The sequence below is a fragment of the Anser brachyrhynchus genome (genome assembly GCF_964034855.1).
Source record: "Anser brachyrhynchus genome assembly, chromosome: 10".
In the NCBI taxonomy this organism is placed as follows: domain Eukaryota; kingdom Metazoa; phylum Chordata; class Aves; order Anseriformes; family Anatidae; genus Anser; species Anser brachyrhynchus.
The window spans coordinates 7,862,670-7,886,257 of record NC_137705.1 but is presented as its reverse complement, the minus strand read 5'-3'; the positions used below and the strand labels follow the sequence as shown (position 1 = coordinate 7,886,257).

Genomic DNA, 23,588 nt, shown 5'->3' with positions numbered 1-23,588 from the left:
GCCTGGAAAACATGCGATGAAAGAAGTCGGTAGAAGGGGGTGGGAGACTAATGCTTTCTAGATCTCGGAGGCTTGGACCATAACACTTTGTTGTATTTGTTCAGACAGGGAAAACGTGGGAGGTGGTGCAAGCATGCTGTAACAAGAGAGAATTTCTCTATTTATCGCTGCAAAGACTAAACACAGCGAGTCGCATTACTCCCGCAGGGAACGGTGCTGCTCAGCAGAGGCTTTCTAAGCCCGGCACTGAACGGTTTGGGGCTGTTCCTCAGCTTCCTCCTGCCCAGTGCATCCCAGCTGCCCTCCCAGCAAACACGGGGACCAAGAGAGAGACGCCTCTTGCCTGGCAGGCAGCAGCCCTGCTCCTCTGCAGGGCACCACGGCCTTTTGCAGGGGTGAGGGATCAGAACTGTGACGAGAGGGCAGGGCATCCTAAAGCTCACCCAAGCAGGAAAATGTGGTAAATCCCGTCCCCGCAGAGGGAGGATGAGTGACCCCCATGCACCCATGTGCTGTCTCCTCAGGGGTGCTCAGAGCCTGAGCATGGACACGAGGTTGGCAATCGAAGGGAGCGACACGGGGCCGTGTACACAGCAGGGCGCGGTGGGAGCAGCGCAGCAGCAGCCGAGGAACAGCTTGATTTCACCGAGAAGGAAGGGCTGCACATCACTGCCTGCCCGGGCTGATGCTGGTATTTCCAATGCCTGAAAAGCTGCCGCCTCCACATCCCCTGCTGCTGGCACTCGAGCACCTCCTAACCCCCCGTGGCACCGAAGCGAGGGAAGGCAGCCACCCCGAGGCCTGCCCCAAACCCCCAGGCGGCAATGCTGGGGTTATGCTGCAGAGGGGCTGTGCTGCGGGGCTGTGTGTGGGATCCCTCCCCTGCCTCCTGCTCCAGGAACAAAGTGCCTCCAGCACAGCTGAGCATTTGGGGTGCTTAGCTGGAACCCAGCACCCGTGGCAGAGCAGGGACGCAGCCAGAGCCTGTGCGCAGTTTCTTGCCTCGGCTAGAAAGTCTTCCGACATCTATCTTCACCACTCCTGCTTCCAAAAGGATGCTACAAAACTGCCTCAAACCCATCAGAAAGGGGCCAAGAGCAGCAAACAACAAACAACTGCAAGGAGGTATGAGTACTCCTGACAGGGATTTTGGAAAGCCTTTCGAGCTTGCAGAGCAGAGCCTTCTGCCTCCTGCCTGGTCTCTGAATGAGTGAGCACACGACAAGGCTGCACGTGTGAGGCCAGGCCAGTCAACGAGTTTTTTAATGCAACTTTCCAAGCAACCCCAGACACGTGCATTTGGTTGCACACCTCTTTGTGAGCCCAGATGAGAGAAGTCAGGCCTGCAAACAGGTGCTCTGGTAAATTCTGGGGCATGCATTTTCAGAAGGCCTCTGGAAATCAGCTGCTGCGTGTTTGTCCTAGGAAACTGTCAGAAATATTTCCTGGAATACAGCTCAGATTGCTAAACTATGGGAATTGGATTTACAGTGCAGTGGTTCTTCTTCAGCTTCATAGGCTTCCTCAACAGAATAAACTCCACCAACCCGAATGATGACTGACCACAGCTTTACACCGTGCTACAGGATGACAGCCTATGCTTCTTGGGTGTCTAAGTACCGTGTATCTGTAAGCAGGATGTTTGCCTATTTGTGTGGGGGTTACAGTGTCATAGAAATCAAATCAAAATCAAATATCATAGAATGGCAGAATTATTATTATTATGTAGCTTCTCTAGTCCTGGGAGAGCAGGAGATTATAACTCAGGAAAAAAAACGAAAAAAAAAAAACCAACAAAGGAAGATATGGTCTGTACTTACAGTAAATGACAGGAAAGAAGAAAACAAAGTTCCTTCATCGTATCTAGACAGTTTGGCCAAGACTCCTTCCAAAATGGTGACAAACTACGAACACAAAAAACACTGCAATTATTTTTAGTAATTGAACAAGGGTATAAAAATCAGGCTTGGCTTCTGGGAAGTGGAGCTCTCGGCATTGCCAGAGGAAGGGATAACATGCACCCAGCAGGCTGGGGAGCAGGGAGAAAGGAGCGTTGCCTTTTGGGTGCTATGGGGTGCAGTGCTTGCCGGGTGGGAGTCACCCCTTGGTGTCTGGGGTGATGCTGGGGACGGGAGGTGGGTGCAGCGGGTGTGGAAGCCAGCACGGCCCCTCCAGTGGGGGAAGCCGGTGGTCCTTGCTCCAGCACGCAGTGTCAAGCACGCAGCTAGCTGGGTATTCTTGCAGAAGAATTGATCTGGCATATGTTGGCAGAGTATGTTTAAAGGTCTCCACTGTATAATAGGGATGACTTGTTCTCAGAAAGTTTGAAACTATAGGAAAAAACACCCCACCATCCTTCTCCCTGCCTCCCAGTTCCCCGTGTGTTAGCACAACACACCAGACCTACACAACACCCCTTGGGAAATGCTGGCAGCTGAACTAGAGGAGCTGAGTCTGATTAAAAAAAAAAAAAAACAACAAAAAAACAACAATCTCCAAACAATTAAACCTGACATTTGGGAATGTACTTCCCACTACTGTCGCCTCTAAATTAATTTCTTAAGACGAGCATATGGTGATCTTGAGCAAGACAAGCTATTTTGTCCGCACAACCTTCGGCGTAGGAGGGGTGACCACCTCTGAGCGACACCCCAACGTCTACGCAGCCGCGCTTTGTAGTGCCACCCCACTGCAGTGGGGTGATGCTGGCCACGGGGTTGTACCCCACAAACATAAACCCCATTCCTCAGAACCACTTCTGGCCCAGTATGTCAATCCTGCTAACAGCGTACTGCATCGCATGCAGTTCCTAATCATCAAAGAGTCACCATGAAAGAACGGGGAGACGTATGATCTTTCCTGTGAGAAACGAGAAGCCAATTCAACATCTTAATGTGTCACATTTTAATGGAAACGCACATATTAAAAAAGCAATGTTAACAGTGAATCACTTCACCTGAAGCTGAAGGTTACCTTTGCCACTAGGAGTGTTATCATTTCTTTGACGGTTTCCTCAATTAGTTCGTCTATTTTTGAATGGTACTGGTGCTAAAGAAAAATAAAAGGAGAGGCGGAGGAAAATATTAGCATTGATCACAGGCGAGAGCTCTACGGTTGTCAGTCTCTTCTCTTGGCAAACTACGATATGCAGTAGTATTAATCTGAAGAACTACGCAGCTCGTTACCGTGTGCTCCACCACAGGGGCTGGAGATTACTTACACTCACAGGAGAAACCTCGAATTTGGGAGAATCCTCCATCAGTTGGCGGAGCATGGGCAAACCCTGCCCTTCTTCTGCATGGCTGCAGCTCCAGGAGCCACAGCCACACATCGGAGGGGAGGCTTTTGCCACATCTGAGAGCAAGCCCCAGGATGCTAAAGATCCTCAAGTCCTTGTGCTTCCCCATCCCTTGCCTAGGGCACCGCAAAACACCCAACCCTCAGAAAGGGAGCAGAGAGCATTTTCTGCACCGGGGGAGTTTGCAGTGGGCTGAACCCCTGGGGAAGGTGCTGTGCACTTCCAGTGTGCTTCAGCAGAGCACCCAAAGGTGCGTTACGCATCGGGTTCAGCGGGCACACGGTTAAAGTTAAGCACGTGTTCAAACGCTTTGCTCAGTGACTATAAAATATATTTTAAAGAAACCCAGCAGACTCGGATCGGTCTTTTTCCTTGTGCAGAAGATGGCAGCCAGCACAGCCCCGAGCCCTGCACGTTAGCAGGCACCACGGCACGCGCTCAGCACCGCTCACCGCCGCCGCTGCCTGCAGCAGCAGCATTGCTTCTGTCTGCAACCCAATCTCTGCACATGCCAAACCTCCCTAAGCTTGGGAGCTCTGATGCAATCAGCTGCAATATGGCTAGAATAGGTACTAAAATACAGTCTTCCACTAATTTAGAAAAGACCTGTTTCCAATACAAGATTTAATTAGTGAAAACATACAGTATATTCTTATTTTCAATGGACTGAGAAAATACTGATTATGACTGCTTTCCAACACAAAACATTTGATTTTTCAGTCAAACATTTCAAGCACTGGTGCTAGTCACTATATTCATTACCACTTGGCATTAATATTGTTTTAAAATGTTAACATCAAATCACATTGAAAGAGACAAATCTGCTTTAAATACTAATCAGACTTTGGGAACGAAGACTGCGAGGGCTTTACAAATGCTAGACGTTGGTCTCAGTGTCTGATCAGCAGTCTGAGCTGCTCTCTGGTTTCTTTTTTTTTTTCCTACGACAACAACACATTAACACAGGAATTTGGAACAAAGAAAAAAAAGTCGGACACACTTACCCACTCTTTAGCAAACTTTTCAGATGATTGGGGACAGAAATAAAGAGGAAAGTGCGAAAGACAGGAAAAAGAAAATATGAAGATAAACAATAAATAAAACAAAATCTTAAAGAAAAGGGGGGACCTTTTAACTGTGGCTATGATAACAGCATCACGCACAGAAACAATACGCAGGGGGAAATGAAACATGATCAAAACCTCCTCTCACTGTCACGTCAGAGCTGGCTGCCCGTAGTATGTGCAGCAAGGAACACGGGGAAGGGGCAGGACGTTGGCTACCTGCTGGCAGTCCCCTGAGGCTTTCTCTTACTCCAAAGGGGAAGGAGCCAGGTGGGTCCTGCAGCGAGGCAGGGGCATGCGGTGCTGCCCCCACGCCCCCACGGGGCAGGACAGGAGTCCCTCTGGCCGGGCACGCAAACCAACAATGTTTGCTTTTGGAGATCCCTTTTCAATGTCCTGCTCTGCAGGTCCAGACATATACGAGCACCTTGCAGGAATCGCAGTTATCTGTGACTGAGCTCTTTAATGTAGGGTTAAGCCTCATCAGCTTCCAGGATTGACCTGGCCCAGCTGGAAATGTGGCTCCGGGGTGAAAGGGACGGGTAACAGCTGGATATGGGGGGAGCTGCCGACGTCCTCAGCACACACAGCCAGGACCTCCTAAGGAAGGTGATGAAGGAGATGCATGCATTGGGGTTGTCTTTCCCACGAGGTTTTACTTGCTGCGCATGTGGGAGACCTTGGACTTGGCTAATTCCCTTTCCTGGGAAGGAGGCAGCGGGCAGGAAGACTGGGAAGGCAAGGAGGAGAGGAAGAGAAGAGCAGGGCAGCTGAGGGGCTGCTGGGGCTCTGGGATGGAGGAGAGAAACGCAGGAGGTGTGGGAGAGGGCTGCGAGGTGGCTGCACAGCCAGGGCAGCCTGGCAGTGCATGCACTTTTGGAGATGGTTGCCCACTGTAAAGGATGATTTCTCAAATTCAGAGCAAAATTCCCCCAACTCAATATCAGGTTTCATATTTTACTCCAAAAGACATGCTTATTTCATTAGTGCGCATTGCTAACTGGGGTTTTTACATTGGATAAATCATGAGTTTTAACTCAAAAATAGCTAGGTACATGCAAAACAGAGCGCGAAACGCCTTCACCAATGCATTTTCAATTAAAAGCTTGTTTAAAAAGCAAATAAGAGCACTGATGGAATAAGCAGGCATCTCTGAGAGCAGGAGAGGCCCTGTGCAAGCACCACGGTGGTGTCTGCAGGGCTCTGACCGCACCTTCCCACCAGGGTGCAAAGACCCCGGGACAGCCCCGGGGCTGGGGACCCTGCAGGGTATGGCCCGGGTGGCCCCAGCTCCTCGCCCTGGGGAAAAGCAGTCCCTGCCAGGATGGGGCCGGGAGGACAGTGGGATGAAAAATGGTGCCCGGGGAGGCGTTCAGAGCTGGCTGGCTCCGAAACTAGCGGTTCTAGCAGCTCCCTTTGCGTCGCCTCGGAAAACGCCCGGGGTTAAAGATCGCGGAGCCGCTTTGCTTCGCTCGGCGCAGCAACCGCTGCTGGTGGAGTTCATCGCAGCTTTCTATTAGCTCGATTATTACAATCCCTAATCAGTGCACTACAATGATTCAACTTGACTTTATGTGATGAGTATCTTGCCTTGTCATGTAACAGATTGTGTGTACGTTGTATTTCTCTAAGGACCATCTGACCTTAGATATTAAATAGAAACATACTAGACCAACTGAGAAACATTTAATACATACATTTATCCCCTTAGATGTATTAAAAATTCAGAGGAAAAATAAATATTTAAGATGGTAAAGTATGTTTACCAAATGTTTTAACAGCTGCCTTTAGAGACAACGAAATGGAAATGAAATGATGGGTGTTTGTTTCACAGGGTACTGCTCTCAAAATGCATTCAAGTGTCTGTTGAAGTGCATGTAGCCGAAGGTATGCTTCGGAGAAAGGCCACGGGGTGGGAGGGAGTCCCCGGGAGCGAGGTCAGATGATGCGCCAAGTTTGTCTTTGCCCACGTACAGCCCTGACAGTGAGAAAAATCAGAGGCTTGTTTCCCATCAAAATGTCATCCTCGGACCGGTCTGGGCAAACTGTGACGTGGGAACGGCGCCGCGGACAATTTTAGCCCTTTTTGCTGCTTTTGAACTCTCCGCAAAGGGACCTTGCCTTGAGGGAGCGTAGCTGCGGATGATGCTGGGTGAAGGGGTGCAAGGTGTGCAGCAGCCCTGGGGACACAGGCTGGTGGCTGCAGCTCTGATGGGGGCTCCTGGCAATGAGGAGCATCCCTGCCTTCCAGCCCTCCCTCACAACCCTGTCTCTCATCTATCTGCTGTCGATCTGTGCCATCGTTTCCACAGGGACTGGAAGAGTTGGGGTGGCATTCTGTCCTGTGCATAGGGAGAGCTCTGCTCCTTTACCATGACCCCCAGCCTGAGCATCTCATGGCATGAGCGAACGGAGAGGGAGGTAGGAACACTCATTAAAAGGAAGAAAAGAAAAAGGGAGGGTGTATAAAATGCTGCAGCCCTAAACGGTAACTTATGCACTGATAATTTACATCTGCTTTGCAGCTCTATTAGTTCAGCTATCTGTTAAAATCCTCGTACCCCAGCAAGTGCCGCTTGCCACGGGAGCTGCGCTCGCTCAGGGCTGCTGTACCAAACACCTCCTGGAAGCAGCCCAGGCAGATTTGCAGAGACGAGCGCTCAGCCCTGGCACAACTGAGATGTGCCCGTGCTGCTGCCCGCTCTCCTCGTACTCGCCACCCAGCTATGGCCCAACGTGCACGGTGACCGATGCTCAAAATTTGGAGGAAGCCGTGGCAACCACTGAGCACCACGTTAGCATGGGAAGATGCAACGAGTGCCTGGGCACACGATTTACAGATAGAGCTAACATCAGCCTCCTGCCATCCTAATACTTAACCTGGTGATTTTCTGAATGCAACAAGCTTGCTCTGTCACAATACTGGAGTTGGCTTGATCTCCAAAACGCCACCATAAATAGCTAAAGAAAACAAGTAACTTGCAAGGGCTGACTGTAAAACCTGACCACTCAAAGTTGTATGAGAAGGCTTACCTAGGAAATGCTGACAAGCAGCAGGATAGGAGAGGCAGACAGTATTTGTGAATTTATTCTAGACTGGTTTATGAATATTTAATTTGGCTTTGAGCCACTATAACAAAATGATCATTATGATGCATTTAATCAAATCCAATTTAGCATGTCTTTCTAATTCACAGAAACTTCAACCTGCAGCTATGGCTTCAGAAGAAAAACTACAGCAGTGGTTAATTAAAACAGGTTTGTTGTGTGGAAACTTGAGTCATTAAGAACCTGGAAAGCCAGGACCATCAGGCTTGCTGATTTTAGCCCATATTCGAGGAAGTCGAATTTCAGTCTACTTTTGTAAGTCTTTCCTTTTCCTTACAAGAATCCCAGCAACTTGGCACTTCTGTTTTCCGCGTGTTTGTCTCCAGAAAACAGTCATATACAGGAAGTCTGTTGCCTACACCTGGCTCCAAAATGTGGTTAATGACTTAATATATATGGTCAGCACACATCAAGCAAGCTTTAGAGGTACCTTATGCACACCACAGCCCTTGCAAAAAATCACTCCTAAGTGGCTGGCATTCTGAATGTTCATATTCATCGGGTTTATTTGAGAGCAACACCCTGCATATTCATCTGCACACTCTATATGGAAGGCTAAATCCACAAGTGCTAACATGCCTCTTAACTTAGCACAGAGCAAGATAGGAAATTTCATTACATTGCCTTTAAAAGCTGTGAAAGGAAGAACCTGCATTTTTACCTCTTGGCCCATTTCCATGCTGCAAAGCTTTGTTGACTGAGCTTTGGCATCTACCATGACATTAAACATGGTGCATATTGATTGAGGGACTCGGAAATCTGTTGATCGGCTGGTTTTTTGCAGTTTTACTTCAAACGCAATCCTGGTTCTGTTAAGGGAAGTAGAAAAAGATGCTTCAGTTACTTTTTAAAATACTGAAGCTAATAATAATGTGAAACACACGGCTTCGAAGAGTTCAACAAAACAGAAAGCTGAGTGCTACTGGGAGCGTTCCAGTACAATTGTTACAAACGTGCTCTTACTAAAAATGATTTCCCAGTTTAAAAAGAAACGCGCTCCCCAGAGTACACACTATTTATAAAGTGTGCAACGGTTTCAGAGAAACTATGACTTTCTCGTGCTTGATAAACAGTGTGATGATGTTGCAAACAGCAGTGTCGATGTACACCTATAATTTGGTTGCATTAGCTGATTTGTAACCACAGGCAAACAGCAAGGCTGGTGAGTTCAAAGAAGCTCCTGTTACTCCATAATACCCACTACAAAAGCCAGGAACTCCTTCATTGCTCGACTGAAAGGACACTGTCAGATCACTGTGGGTTTAGGTCTACACGACTTTCTTTGCTTGCCAAAACTTTCTGATTGTCTCGTAAGCTCACAGGAGTGTTTGTCCAAGGCACACACACTCCCCACAATACATCTGCACCATGTGCACACGTGCAGTCGTGCATGGATGAACACACACGTTGCACGAGCCCACACAGAGCTTTTGTGGAGCAAAGGCTACAGAACGTGATCCCGTGTCGCATTTTAAAATAACAAGATTTTCGGAACTCTAGCGTTGGGAAGCCTTGCAGATCAGTGGGCACCGCCTTGCCTTTCTCCTGAGCCCCTCTGCAGATCCCTGAGGTACTTCACTAACCTAACCTAGCACGGAACAATTATCACATCCAACAGAACCCACCAACAAATTAACATAGGAGCTTCAATTTAGAAATAACAAATAATATCAGCTGCAGCTCAGGAATAACTCTGATCTTGAAAGATCCCCCAAGGGTTATGCAAATGGAAACTAATTTACAAATGTGAAACTCCCGTTCTTGGGCTCAGATCTGGGCTGGTGCAGAGGTCCTCCTGCCTGGATGTATTAGCAGAACAGGCCTGCCTTGCAAGGGCTGCTTTCCTGACAGCCCCGAAATACAACCAAGTGTGGAAGGCGGGGTGGCTCCTCCATGGCATTCAACAGTTCAGAGACAGACGCGAAGAAAAATGTTGTGTCAAACTGAAATTGCTAAAGAAACCTTAGCCAGGCCCTGTTTGCAGGTGATATAAATAGGGAAAGCAGCATATTGGTTTACATCAGCAGTGGCATTTGAACTGATTTAATTACCAGTGCCAGATTTAGCCTGGACTCGGGGACTAGAATCTTGATAATTACTGAAAGGACCAAAAGTGACTGGGATTTTCCATCTCCTCGCAGAGATGAGCATGTTCCTACTTACTTATGCTCAGAACCATTATATATAGTCACACCATCGCAAGCTAGGCCAGGTTTTTGTAGAGGGGCAATATATTTGTAGAAAGGTTGGAGCAGTTGGGAAAAAAAGCCAGCTTTCAGGCACAAAAACCCCTCTTCAGATGCACCTGGAAAATGGCTTATTTTTCCCCGTTATCTCAGCCAACCTAACCCAGTCTTATTTCTGCAGATCATCGCAGCTACAACTGCACCGCAGGTGCAGCAACGGTGTTCAGCTTCAAGTGTTTAAAAAAACAGAGAAAAACCAGTATTTTTCTGGTGGTGCTGGGGGCACAGTGGAGAGCAGAGCTCCACTGAGCACGCTGCTGGCCTTTAGTGAGGCTGGTGGAAGCAAAGCACAGAGGAGCAGAGCCCAAGATCTCCACCGATCACTTCAGACTGCAAACCAGCGCCTACACTGCTGCAGGAGGATCCCAGCACTGCCTCACCTGGAGCATTTGCAGCTTACAGCACTGCATTTGTTTCTAAAGAATGGCCTGGCAACTGGAGCTCAGCTGCCGTGCCAGCCAAGGACATCACGGCCATTTCATTGTATTTCTAGTGCCCAGGGTTTTACTTCAAAAGGGTGCAAGAGCAAGCCTCGAGCTGCCCGCTGCCAGCAGGCGAGCCTGCTGCCTCCATCTCGGGGACCGAACGTGCCTCCTCGTGCAGTGACGTTGAATATCCAGCCTGCGAGGACGTGCGAACAACAAATCCCAGCTCGCGCTTGCAGAGCGGCCAGGCAACTGCGGTACAGAACAGCCACATCGCACATTGCGGCTATTATTAGCATGTACCAGCTGTATTTGGCACTCATTTTTCCTTTGGTCTGTCTCTTTGTCTATTAATTTTTGCACGATGGAATGCAAAGTTCATTTCTTCCTCCTGCCTGAACAGCTCTGACACCAAATGAACATGAATTGCTGTGGGAAGTTTGACAATTTAACCGTAACATTTTGTTTTCAAAGTGACGGCTGCCTGTATGTTTGCAAGTTTTTAAAGAAACCTCTCTCTTTTGTGAGATCTGCAGGTGAGTATCCTGTGATGATACGGTGCCTTTTCTTTTTCAACAGCAGATGTGAAGCCTGTGTGCCAAGCTACACTATCGACCTTTTTGGAATCGCTTTTTTGCTTGTTTATTTTTTTCCTGGATCTGTGTTTTCTGGGTGCTTGCTGGGATCTGCCTTGGGGCTGTGCCTTCAGCACTTGGCCTCGCTGACAAGAAACTGATTTTACAGAGATTCGACCTCAGGTGCAGCACCAACAATAAGTTAACGGTCCAGAAAGCTCGAAATAGTGGGTGATTTATTGCCTTATTGTGAATAGGCACTCCCCAGAGTCTCAACAGACAAACCCTTGTTTGGGGAGCCCACAGTTCACAGCAAGAAGGTGTCCCTCCACCCAGCCTGTGCTGAGCTGGGGCCATGAATAAATGACGGTGGGAGTGATGCTGAAAGGCAAAGCACAGCACTGATACCGAGACAGAGACAAATGCCGCCCCCAGTGAGCTCCTGCCTCGCTCGTGCGCACACGTACCTCTTCACGCAGGACTCGATCATGTCACTTGCCATAAGCTTCAGGCGCTGCTCCAAGTGTTTCCCAAACTCCTCCTCAGGCCAGTGCAAATCCCGAATGAAAGTCTGTAGGGCGTCCAGTTTCCAGAACAGATCTTCCGAGGTGCCTGATCCATTGCTGGCAGGGCAGAATGAGAACAAAAGTCATAAGTGGCATCAGACCCTTTGCCACCTGATGTGGAGACCATTCCTGCAACAAGTGTGGAGCAGACAGTAGTTTCATACACAGGACAACGCTGGCAATCTCCACCATCAGGATTTTGAGTTTTACCATACAGTTGCCTAATCTACCTTGCTCTCATAACCCACGAAACTCTCCAGACCAGATGAGTAAGACAACATTATGAGTTACACATATTAACAGGAAGAACGTGTGTATGGTAAAAATCAGCCTTAGTTAATAACCACATTAATGTATGTGGTTATTAAAAATTAAGGCCAGGAATCGTGGTAGAAAATCCTCGATCGGTAATAACTACCATACTGGAATGTATGCAGTTATTAAGATTTGGTTTCATGCAATTCTCCCCCTTCCGAATTGTATCTTTAGGTGGCCTTGTCCCTCCCGCCGAGGCCCCGGTTCCAGGGAAGGGACAGTGCTAACAAGTGGTGAGCGAGGACACGCGTTAGCTCTTGAACAGCTGGAAAAAAATGGGGGTAAGTCAATTGAGCTAAGGGCACTGGGCATCTCACATCCAGACCTTCTGGCTGGATTGACTGCTGCACCTTTCCACAGATCTGCCTCTTGCGAAGGCATCTAGAGGATGACAGATTTCCATTTTTCAAAAAATTTATTTTGCAACTTCTTTGGTCTGTCACAAAACTCTGAATTTCTCTCCAAAGCTTGCGTTCTCGAACCCACACCCTTGCCCAGATGGAAGTCTTTGGTCCTGCAGTGTGTAGCTACACCGGCTCTTTTCACAGTATAATTATATCCCAAACCTCCACTGACGGAATAAAAATACAGAACTCGATTGTGCTCTGCTTGTGCAGAGAAATTTATGCATCCATAACCCTTTTCTCTCCCTCTCTCCTTCTCCCTCGCTTTTTTTTTTCAGAACAATTACCAAGGGAGCTTCAAGAGTTCCAACCCCCTCCTCGCATACCACTAATGCTAACACGGTAATTTAGAAGATATTTAACACGCCATGCATTACCACTTGTGCCGACATCATCTATAGAAACAGGTGAGGGAGGGTGTTTCTATTGTGACAGATGCCAGCTGCATTGAGTTAATGCTAGAGGAGACCGGAGCTAAATGCACACACGTGGGCTACTGCGAGGTGAAAACCGTGTCCCCAACATGCCGGGGGCCCTGCGGGTCCTGCGCCGACGGGGAGGACGATATCAAGGATGGGTCATCTCCATTGTAAGAAAAACGAATCTGACACTAAGCGACAGGTAACACGTCCTCGATGGAGGGGAAGGGTGAGGAAAAGGAAACCAGGAAAGTGAAAAGATAAAGAATCAGGCATTTCCTCTGACCAGGGGACAAGCTGGCAGAAGGCTCCAGTGCTGCTCTAGCCACCAGTTTGTAGCTTCTCCTGATTCAAACCTGTGCTTGGCTATAAGTAAGCTTTAACAGTCTAGACCAGTTTTAGAAATGCAAGAATTTATGTCTGAAATAATTAAATACGTGCAAATACAGTAATTGGTATTTACTACAGCAACGTTATGACACCCATTTGGTTTCAAAATTTCAGAATTATTATTTTTGGTCTTTTTCTCACTTTTGATTAGGGCTTCGGGCGAGTAAACAATATATTAGATTTATTTCCAAGTTGCACTGTTAATATTTTGCTTGTGAGCACTGCACTTAACTCTAATCACCAGGCAGCTTGCAATACACCATTTATGTTCAAGTTTTCAGAGGGATTATCCAATTTTCTGTCATGACATGATTCTTATCTTTTCAAGGGTAATACCACAAAGCATGCACAGAGAAAAAGATTAAAACTTTCAAGTACTCTTTACAGGCAACTGCCTAATCTAGCCTTTAATATAGCTATCTTAGCATGAATATGAGTTGTATAGCTTTGAAACATAAATGACCGTGATAGTATTTAAAGAGTTTAAAAACTCTAATAAAAAATTAAATATCAGTGTTTGCTTTACTTGTGGTTCATTACCATTGCTCTGCAATAAAGCCTGTGCATGGCAGAGGCATTTTGGTGGACCCCAGGTGTAGATGTAATCGAGGGTGTTTCAGTAACACTGACGGAGAGAAAAAAAATGTGGGAGGCTTCTTCGGTTTTATCTTTTAGAAGAGAGGAGATGGTAGGGAAAAAGCAACACAAATGTGCAGAACTGGCTGAGATCATCCCAGGACAGCGTAAGCTTAAATGGCCCAGGGGAACTGGGAAGATCTCAGGTCCTATGCTAGGACATCTTGGGAGACCAGCTGCCTCCAATGCAGATTTGGTATTTAGCCACCTGTACCTCTCTCTGCGTTGCTTGGTGGCTGGGACTTGTAGGGGAAATCTGCTCAAAGAGCTGAAGCTGCCTGTTGTGTGCTCAGCCGGGGGATGTGCAGTTCCACCCTCCTGAGCACACCCCTTGGTCTCACACGGGGAGCCTGAGATAAGAGCCCGAGGCTCCTACGGAGTGACTGTGCTGACACAGTGTCTGATTTCTCCAGCCACAATCAAAAGCTCATGCTGAAAAGATCTTTCTTTAGCTGGTCATGGGATTACCCAGGCTGTAAAGATGGATGTGGAGTTTCAAATGGGCCTCCCACAACCTGAATAAGAATCCTTGCAGGGTGTTTCTCTGTGCTAAACTGGTTCAAAAAAATCAAGACAAAATTATTATCTGAGGAATGCGGAGCTTGCATTAAAGAAAATTTACTTTTAGATCTACATCTGGTCCACAGAAATTGGTTGACTGGCATTGAAATTGGTTCATCTTCTCTTTTGGACAGAACTCTTTGCTGAGACACATCAGCTCACATTAAACGCTCTGTGGTTCGTATGTTGGCCAGACCGTGTCCCGCTGGTGACGGCTATTTTGTAAAGCAATATACTTGCTCAAATTCTCAGTGGGAGAAAGAAAAATTTTTCAAGATTTATACAAGACACCCTCAAAATGCACATGCCAGAAATTCACTAGTGTCTCATTCAGAAAACGTCTAATTAACTGTACCACTCTTTAAAGTTTTATATAATGCAGAAACAAACAATACATATCCATGCCAAGATGACTTTAAATTTAAATGAGATCTAATTTGAACTGAATACACACTCAGAATCATAAATAGCAGCCATCCATGACGGTGCAGAAAAGCTAGGCATTTGTGGGATGCCTAGCGGGATGTTAACTGGTAGATTTGGTACTTTAGGGAGATTCACATTTGGTAGATTCACATTGGGCAGATTACTTGTTAAACTCCTGTGGAAGAAACAGACAGAAAGAAAAAATACCATAACAGTGACAATGCAGATGTAGCAGAAGCACATGACACTCATAAACAAATCTGCAGAGTTCACAGCACGACAACAGTTAAAAAACTAAAGCAAAACATTTCAGAAAGAAGCATGGTATGGAAGCTTAAGTGTACTGTTTTGCAGTCTGCAATAAAAAGCAAGTTACTTAAAAAAAAAACAGAATGAAAGAAGAAGAATCACAAAGTAGCAAATTAGCAGAGTACTCAAACACCCACACAAAATAAGTTAACCTTCAAGTCCTGATACCATTTCAAAGTGCAGAGAGCAGCCTTTGCCTGGAAAAATCTACCTCATAAGGAAGCGAGTCTCGGTTCAGCGCACTCAGGTTGGAGGGATACATGAAATCGCTAAGCTAAGCCAGCTACTGGAAAAGTCAGGGAGCTTTTCTGGGAATCAGGACTCAAAATAATACAAATGGGTTGAAATTCTAGCTCTGCTCAAGTCCTCAACAGTATTTGCCACCAAATTCAACGGAGTCAGGATTTTACTCCCAAAACTCCGTTTATCTTGTGCTGTACAAATAGTAGAAGTGTGCTAATCTGGTTCAGCTGCTGGGTTCTTCCTAAAGGAAGACTCGTGCCCTGAGCCTACCCTTGCGTTTCTGTATGAAGACAAAACGTGTCCCAGGTCTACATACGTGCAGTGAATGAGTTGCATTTAGTAAATCCAGGACTGGTATATGAATGTTGCTTAGCTGGAAATGGGCTGTGGAGTGATTAAGATATTCAAAGATTAATTTATGAAGCAGGTGTACTTGTGCATCATGACGTTAATAAACATTTTCGGATATGCAGTTGTTATGCAGAAAGAGATCTCTTAAAAATGGGCTAGTGTATTAATTTAATCCAAAATATTGTTTCTCCTGAAACAATGTGCGGTGTAGCAACACCACATGCTTGAAGTTTTCAAAACACCATCTTTACCAGATTATTATTTAGGCTTAGTAAAAACAGAATCAAGACTTCAGGATTTCAGCTTCATCCTGTACTGCTGAAGTTCCTGGAAGCTTCTCTGTTGATGTGCAAGGACTCAGCTTCAGCGTTCAAACTTCCCTGGTTCTGGTGACCGTACCAGAAGATGCCACCTTAAAAGGTCTCCCCCATTCCCCTGGATGAAATTAGAAGGTGCTGTACAGGCAGCTTTATCAGGAGTCTTGGAAAACCATCAAATTACACATTTTGTCTTTCAAGGAATGTTAAAATTTTAGCAACTTTCTTGAGTCACATTTTGAGCTGCATTTCTTACTGTAAGTTTTATGTATAAAAAATCCAAAGTAATGGAATGGAGCTGGCTATACTGAATAAGCGTTTCCTAATGCAATAGAAGATAGGAACTCCATCTCTACAAGAGCTGTTCGTCACTGGTGGCAACTCTTAGGGAATAGACTGGGACTTGGAACCTCATTCTCTCTTCGTGAATAAAATCCTATGTCTGGGGAAAAAAAAAATCTATATACTTTTTCTAGTGAAAAAAATGTATGTTCTTGCTTTCTTTTGTTTCTATGCCTCTTAGTAGATTTGACTTCACTTTATCTGCTTGTCGTCTTTGTTAGGCAGCAAGGAGGTAGGAGAATTTACTAATGTAACAAAGCCATCCATTGTTTCCATTCATACGGTGTCTGTCTATTAAGATGATATGATTACTGAATGAGACACAGACTCCACAGTGATTGAGAGAGTGTTAAATCTTCAGAAATGGCAGTGCATGTGGTTAAATACTGATATGGAATAAATAAAGAAATAGCAAGAGGTGGACAACATATAAATGTATAAGGAAAAGCAACTTAAATAACTTAGCCAGATGGTAAATACATAAATCAGAGGACCTTTGGTTTTAATATTAAAATTCAAGAAGTGACAGTGTTATATTAATAAAAACACTGTATTAATAAAATATGACTTCTAGAGTAAACAGTATACTATATTCACACGGAAACATATTTCTTTTATACAACACATTATTTTGCTGATGCAAGGATATGTTGCAAGAATAAGCTAGTACTCTTAAAAGAAAACAAAACAGCAAAATAATGGAGTATAATATGTTAACATACAGTAACTAATTTTAAAAATATTCTCCTGAATTGACATGCACAGTTTTGCAGGTTCAACTGATCTAATTATCTGACTAACAGTTGCAGTGAGACCTGTAAAAAATGATTAATATTACCAACAAATGTTCCAGCCTGCAGTTGCTCAGACCATAAAAACTACAGGTCCAAGATGAGAAACTGTTTCTAAAAGCCAGCCGTGCCTATTTAATATAGACGGCTAAATATAACCTCAGCCATCAGGCAGGGAATGTGGGCATTTGGATCAACAAGATGAGGGCTGTCTGATTTAAGAAGCTTTGGGACTGGCTCCTGATACGTTTGATAAAAGACGCACGCTCTGGAGCTGTACTGCTTGGTTTCTTGGTTTCTTCTCATTCCCCCCCATTTGTGTCTGTTGGCGATGCAAGTGGCTCTCACCTGTACTGCCTGCTAGGAAATCCTCCGTGCAAGCAGACTGGCAACATCCCAACGCTCACGCTGTACCGTGGTACTGGTCAGAGTTGCCCCAGTACGGGAAGGAGGGCAGAAAAATCACCGTGTTTTTACTGGGGAGTATCCGGTTTCAGGACAGAGCTAACCGAGAGCCTTGTCTGTACTGAAGTGCTTGGTTCCTACGTGATCCCTGAGATGATTTACTGATGGGAGAGGCAGACGCCTGTCTCTTCCATCGCTAGAAATGCTCGCTACCTTACTGCCTAGGCTGAACAAATGCTCGAGAGCAAATCTTTTCACAAAAGCTTTGATGGGAAGCAGAGAGCTTGATAGTGAAGTAGGCAGTCAAATCTGTGTTCTTCCTCTGACTGACACCCAGAATAGTAACAAAAATACTCATGTTCACTACAGCAGTACTTCTTGTAAGGGGAAACGTTTTTCACTAGCATTTTATAGCAGTGCAACCTCTTCAAGTGGTTAATATAATCACACTGTTCAATTTCTTACATCTTAAATGAATGATACATTTATAAATAGTTTGCAAAGGGTTAGTGAGCAATCAATCGATGTTAAGCCAGGACTACAGTGTGGTGGAGACAGCCATAGGTCAGTGAGTAACTTCCTAGTCAAGCAATTGAAACTGGTTGTCGCTGCACCGGCTTTAGCATTTGCTCAGAAAGATCTTTCAACACAGACACACACAGAGAGACGCACACACACACGTACGTGTCTGCTGGCTGCGAGATAAATCAGCGTTCTCTGAGAAGCTAGCACGAAAAAAAAAAAAAACAACACACCACCCATTGCACAACCCTACTTTTCCAAGACCTCTCAACTCACCAGAGAACAGACCTGCTCTGTAGCCTCCGTACTTGGATGACTGTGCGAGGGACAAGTGTTCCACGCTTCTCGGCGTGGATTCATGCGAGCACACCAGCTGCTCTAGCGATAGGGCAAGGACCCCCTGCAAATTCAGCAGCTCTGCAGAGGCAGCTTACAGAGCCCTCATGAGCACATTAGCTCGCTGCTTTTTCCCCCATGTTTTCAATACTTAACAGTATCTCCCTCACTGTTTGCGATTTCTATACCTAACTCCTCGTAGCATAAGGTGCAGAGTATTCAGCAATGAAAATAGAAGAAATACATGCGTGCAAACTGCCATCTGGTCAGGTTATGGAGGGCTACGTATTTCAGCCTTGATTGCAAGCATGAGTGCAGAGAAACCCTTTCAAAAGACTCTGTACTGTGGAATAATTTCCTGCTTTACAGGAGATAATGAGACTTCTTCCTTCTTGCAGTTGACTTTAATGATCCACAGTGAGACAGCAGCAGGCCCAGTGGAACAGACATCCACGACGATCTGCCTTTTCAGGCCAACCTGAAGGCCTTTCTTCAAAGCAGAGGAAAGCCCTGGAGCCACATGCTGCAGTGTGTCCAGTTCCAGAAAAGCTCTGCTGGAGAGCCTGCAGAAGGCCGTGACTTGGATAGGAATTGGTTGGTCTAAGATATTTGAGGATCGATGGCCTAAAAACTCAACTGTGCTGCACTCGGACACGTAGGGGAAGAAGGAAGTAGATACAGGAGGGCAGATCCAACCGAATACGCCTCTGACCTGGGTTTTTCTGCAAGTTCACTGTAGATCAGCCAAAGAATAGCAGGTGGTCTGCCCAGGAGGCAAAAGATGAAGACGCCTTAACATTTAGTTCTGAACAGTGCATCAACACCGTCATACAAACGACTCCCCTCTTCTCCTTCACACAGCATGTGCCACCCTCTGTGCATTCGCCGGTACCTCCCTGTGCTGGGTCTGATCAAGTGAAGCCAGCATTTGCAACTCGCACTTCTGTGTGCGAGACACAAGAACAAAATACCGACTAGTGAAAAAAAACCCAGAGTGCATCTTTTCACCAGATGGACACAAGCTTCTTGTGAAAAGCACCCACTTTCCTGCTGGAACAAATTTTGTAAATTCTCGGGTCTGTACGACATCTAATCATCTAATCATAACCCACCCCGGGCTTTCGCTTGAATCTGCGATGCTCAAAGTGTTCTGCAACTGAAGCTCCCCAAAGGGCAAAGATACTACAAGATAACTAAGAAAAGACGTAGAAAGTATCAAAGATAACTTGAAAATGATAGATTCTGGCATACCCAGAAACAAGGCATTTTTACAGGCAAGTACCACAGCCAAGTACTCATGTACATCTATAGTTATGCCATGAAAGTCAATGAATGCCAAAATAATATCAGCTTCTGAAAAAAGAGAAATCAGAATGAATTGATTACTGACTGCCCGACTGAGGTAGGCAGTTGCACTGAGTTCACTGCCTCTGTTTCATAACAACAAGGAAATACAAACAGATTCATTGCTAAAGCAGAGCTCTGAAACTCAAGTTAATGCTAACTTCGAAGTGCAATTCTGCTTGAAGGAGTGGCTGTAAAAATGGCATTCTCCTACTCGAAAGATCTATTTCTTCTATGTTTTCTGGGTCACATCTGCTTATTTGAAACAAGATTTTTTAGGATTTTTAATCCTGTTAGCCTGCAGACCAAAGACAGCAAATGGAAAGTGAGAGAGACTCCTGAACGCCAGCCACTTAACCCCACTCAGAACAGAGGGGATGCTCAGGTGTCAAGAAAAGGCCCGCGACTTGGCAGGCAGAATCCTTATGGATGCTGAGGATGCACAAGAAAGAAAGGAGAAAACCTGGGTAATCAGATTCCAGGTTGCATATGGGAGGCTGGCTGCTGAACAAATTCTCTTTTCCTTGTAAATTGAACATATTTGGTGTGAAAAGCCCTGAAAGACCACACGTTCTTTTACACAGCAACCTCGGAGTGCAGTGCCACTTAACTTTGCTTAGAGAATGAGAAAAAAAGCAGGGAAAATAGTCTCTGTAGAAGTCATCCGGTCAAAATCCCTGGTCTGAGGCACTGTCAGGCTCACGGTGCTTGCACAGAGTCAACCCTCCTCTTTTAAGTCCTTTATTAGAAGGAAAAGACAGTTCTTTCCTTCACAGGAACCGACTTGGGCGTTTACAGCAAGCACAGCAGGGTTCAGCAGTGCTTCAAAACCTGTCCAATAACAACAGCAATCTAAAGCAAATGTCATGTTTTCACCATTCACTAGCTCTTGGGTTCAGTTTGGGTTTCTCTCAGACTCCTTATTTCTCGCTGGCCAACCCCTAGACCTCCACATCTATACCTGATTCTGTTTCAATCACTTTCCCTAGGTCTCATTCGGGTTTCTGCATGCTGGTGGCCTGTTGGGTCACCATGTCCCCGCTGGGCCGGTCCCTTCTGCATCTCCGTGAGCCGGTCGGGGCTGGGACCCCTCCGGGCTGCCCGGGGACACAGCCCACAGCCACCAGCCGTGGGGATGATGTGCTATCCTTCCACGGGGTGGGTGGAAAAAAATGAGTACGGGGAAGAATAAATACAGCAATGACTCACTCAGGTTACAGGGCTGGACTGAACGCAGTAAAGCAAGGGTTTTGTTCTGAAAAGGAGCTGTTTGAGTTCAAAAGCAGCATCGGGGAAGGCCTTTTAGGATGGGATCCAAAAAGCCATGCCAGCTAAGAAGGTTTTCACATTTTCACGCTTCCATGTCCAAAGGCACACGGTTTGAACTGAGGCAGCAATGCATTTCAAAAAGCAAATACCATTTCCTTCATTAACTTGAAAACCCTGAAGAGATCAGGCCTATTTTTAGCATTCAACTAGAAAATATAAAGCACTTTCTGCACGTCCAATCTAACGTTTGCTAATTCATCTCTGCATGAATCTCGATCCATTTGCACCCAAATTCCAATTGTATCAAAGGAGGTTTCCTTACTTTACTGGCTCCCATGACTCCCGCTCAAAGCCCCTGTGAATTGACTGTGCAATTGAGGACTCCATCAGATCGACATATCTAACAACAAGTGGAGCAAACAGGTCTTGGAGGTGTTTGTGGAATTTTCCATTGCACAAATTATCTAGAATAGATAAATAAAAGTATAGTAAGAAACTACTGTTACTAAAAGCTCTGTAACAAACCACAGCATGGCACTTCATTACACAATGAATTTGTCAGCGCACAGAAAGAAACTCCGAGAACAAAACAGGAGCTGGCATCAGGCACTGATGCTCATGACAAAGACAGGAATGGCTTCTTAATCAAAACAAATAAACAAACAATGAATCTTCTTTTCCATTAATGTCAAACTTACAGGTTACAAATACATTATTACTTCCTGTGAATAAAATGAGTGTAAGAAATACAGCATGGCAAACATTAGGACTTTGGCAGGTAGGAGGATCGTTTCTTATTCAGTTACTCACTACTATGACACTGGAAATTGCTCTTGGAGGATGAGTCCCGCTTTTTTATATGGTGACAGAAAGCTGGTCGGGCCCTGGCTGAGGACGTTAGTGAAGGACAGAGCCAGCTCAGCCACCAGCTCCCTGGCAGCAGTCACACCACCCTGGGGAGTGCCAAGTCCCCAAGGGTTTTGAAGGTGTGAGCCCATGTGTGCTTTGGAGAAGAGCCTTATTTCACAAAGCACTAGGCTTCTGAATTACTCTTGCTCTCATTTACTTTAATTTAAATCTTTTCCTCCCTTCAATAAAGTCTTTTAAAGCAGGGACTGGTTTACTCCATGCTAAATAAATGCAGTACACACATATAAAACAACACACACATTTAATGACAGTGAGATAGGGTACAAAATTCCCTGCTTGTCAGGCAGCCATTACCAAGAGACTTGAGAAGATGAAGCAAAATAAAAGTTCAACTTCTCACCTTCAGCTGGGGCATTTGATTTAAGGGGTGTCTGTGTGTGCACCAGAGAATTGCTTTTTTTTTTTTCTAGTGGAAATGGAACAAAATCAAGCCGATGCTACAAGAGTCTGTACTGCGCATCTCTACCCATCTCAGTTCTCTGTGCAGTGCGGAGAGGCTGAAAGTGTTAGCAGTAACCTGAGCCGCCCACTGAAAAGAAACGATCAAAATACAATACATACAGTCACTACGGAGGAAATCGTTTAGAAGCTGAAAGAGCGGAAAGCTGTCCCATGTGTCTGGGGGTTGCACCTCTAACGCAGCATCCATATCCACTGCAAACAGTGACAGGAAGGTCTCCGCGTGCTCGACCATTAAGTCTGACCACCAAGCAAAGGCCTTCAGGGTTGGTAGAAAAAGATAACAGAGCAGTATGTTAGTTCTAATAAAGCACAGTCAAAGATGCTAGGCCACATACCTTAAAAAAATGTGCATCCCCTGGAAACTACCTTTATTGTAAAGAGAACAGTGCTTTGAAGTGCTGGCTGCACGTACAGCGCTAATCACGGGAATTAGGCACTGCTGTTTTCATACAAAGGTTTCTTGCAGAGGATCTATTCAGTGCTCCACCGTAAAGGCAGGCAGTTGTAACATGGCAGAGAAGGTTTTTTGTCTGTTCAATTTACAATAAATGACTTCACTCGTCTTTAGTTATGCTAATTATCAGAAAGATCAACTAATCATTATTCTGAAGTACAGAAACTGGGGACTTTCTTCACTATTTGTGGGTCTTCTGCTGTGTTTTTCAACAGTTTAAATTTTATTTGGATTCTCTACTTCTATTTGTCTTGAAAAACTAGAAGCCTAAGACATTAGAATCTGTCCTAAATCTTTCACACTCTTATTTGGAAATGTTTCAAGCATCACCTGTAAGAGTTATTAGAGCACTGTTCATTTTACATGGTCAGCTACACACATCCATCTAAACACACTACCACCTTCGTTAACGCTACTTATCAGGAAACAAAGCTCTATCATCAACATGCCAAGATAAAAAAAATCTACGACAAGCCTGTATTTTCACAGAGGCAGGAAAAAAATATATCTAATCTTGTAAGCCAAAAAATATCAGTGAAGTAACTCATTCTCATGCACACGGGTCCTTAAAATTCACTGGCCGGGCCCTGTGACGTGACATTCACATCGTGCATAGCTCAGATGTGAATGTTCCCGACGCATGCATGCGTGTTTAGTAATCACTTCTGGCTGGGCACATGCAATGTGAGAAGTGCTGCCGTTAGGACCATGTGCTGTAATTTGTAAGGGAGAGGAAATTACTCAGTGACTTAAAGGATCTGAGAAATGTCTTTCCAGCACTCTGCAAGAGAACGAAACCTCTAGCATAGGGACAAGACTAGAGATGGAACAGAAAAGACCAAGAATAAAGAAATTGGTTCAAAGAGGAGTTGCTGGTCAGGGAGGGGTATTTTTTGCCTCCTGGAAGGAAGCTTTTGGCAGACTTGAATAAGCAAAATGGACTTTAGTTTTCTTAGGGTTCAGTTTTGATTCACTGATGTTTTCCTGCTGACACTGATGACAACAGCAGGATGCCTTTGATGAATCCTGTCCTAGATGGCTGCAGAGAACGCCAGCTCTTGGTTCTCCTGGCCATGGAGA

At 45.5% G+C, this 23,588-nt stretch overlaps 1 protein-coding gene across 13 annotated transcripts in view; it reads right to left on the bottom strand.

Moving 5' to 3' along the window:
* The window catches only part of CADPS (calcium dependent secretion activator), a 202,782-nt gene that overhangs the window by 24,903 nt on the left and 154,291 nt on the right, over positions 1–23,588 (bottom strand). For 8 of the 13 annotated variants that reach the window (XM_080605730.1, XM_080605735.1, XM_080605736.1 and 5 more), the window contains 7 exons: positions 22,154–22,310; positions 20,985–21,126; positions 14,462–14,608; positions 11,184–11,339; positions 8,132–8,279; positions 2,974–3,048; positions 1,821–1,904 (listed from right to left, as the gene is read on the bottom strand). In XM_080605730.1, coding sequence (XP_080461856.1) covers positions 1,821–1,904; positions 2,974–3,048; positions 8,132–8,279; positions 11,184–11,339; positions 14,462–14,608; positions 20,985–21,126; positions 22,154–22,310 — 909 coding nt within the window. The remainder of the gene's footprint in view (positions 1–1,820; positions 1,905–2,973; positions 3,049–8,131; positions 8,280–11,183; positions 11,340–14,461; positions 14,609–20,984; positions 21,127–22,153; positions 22,311–23,588) is intronic. The other 5 variants (XM_080605738.1, XM_080605731.1, XM_080605732.1 and 2 more) reach the window with 1 other exon arrangement.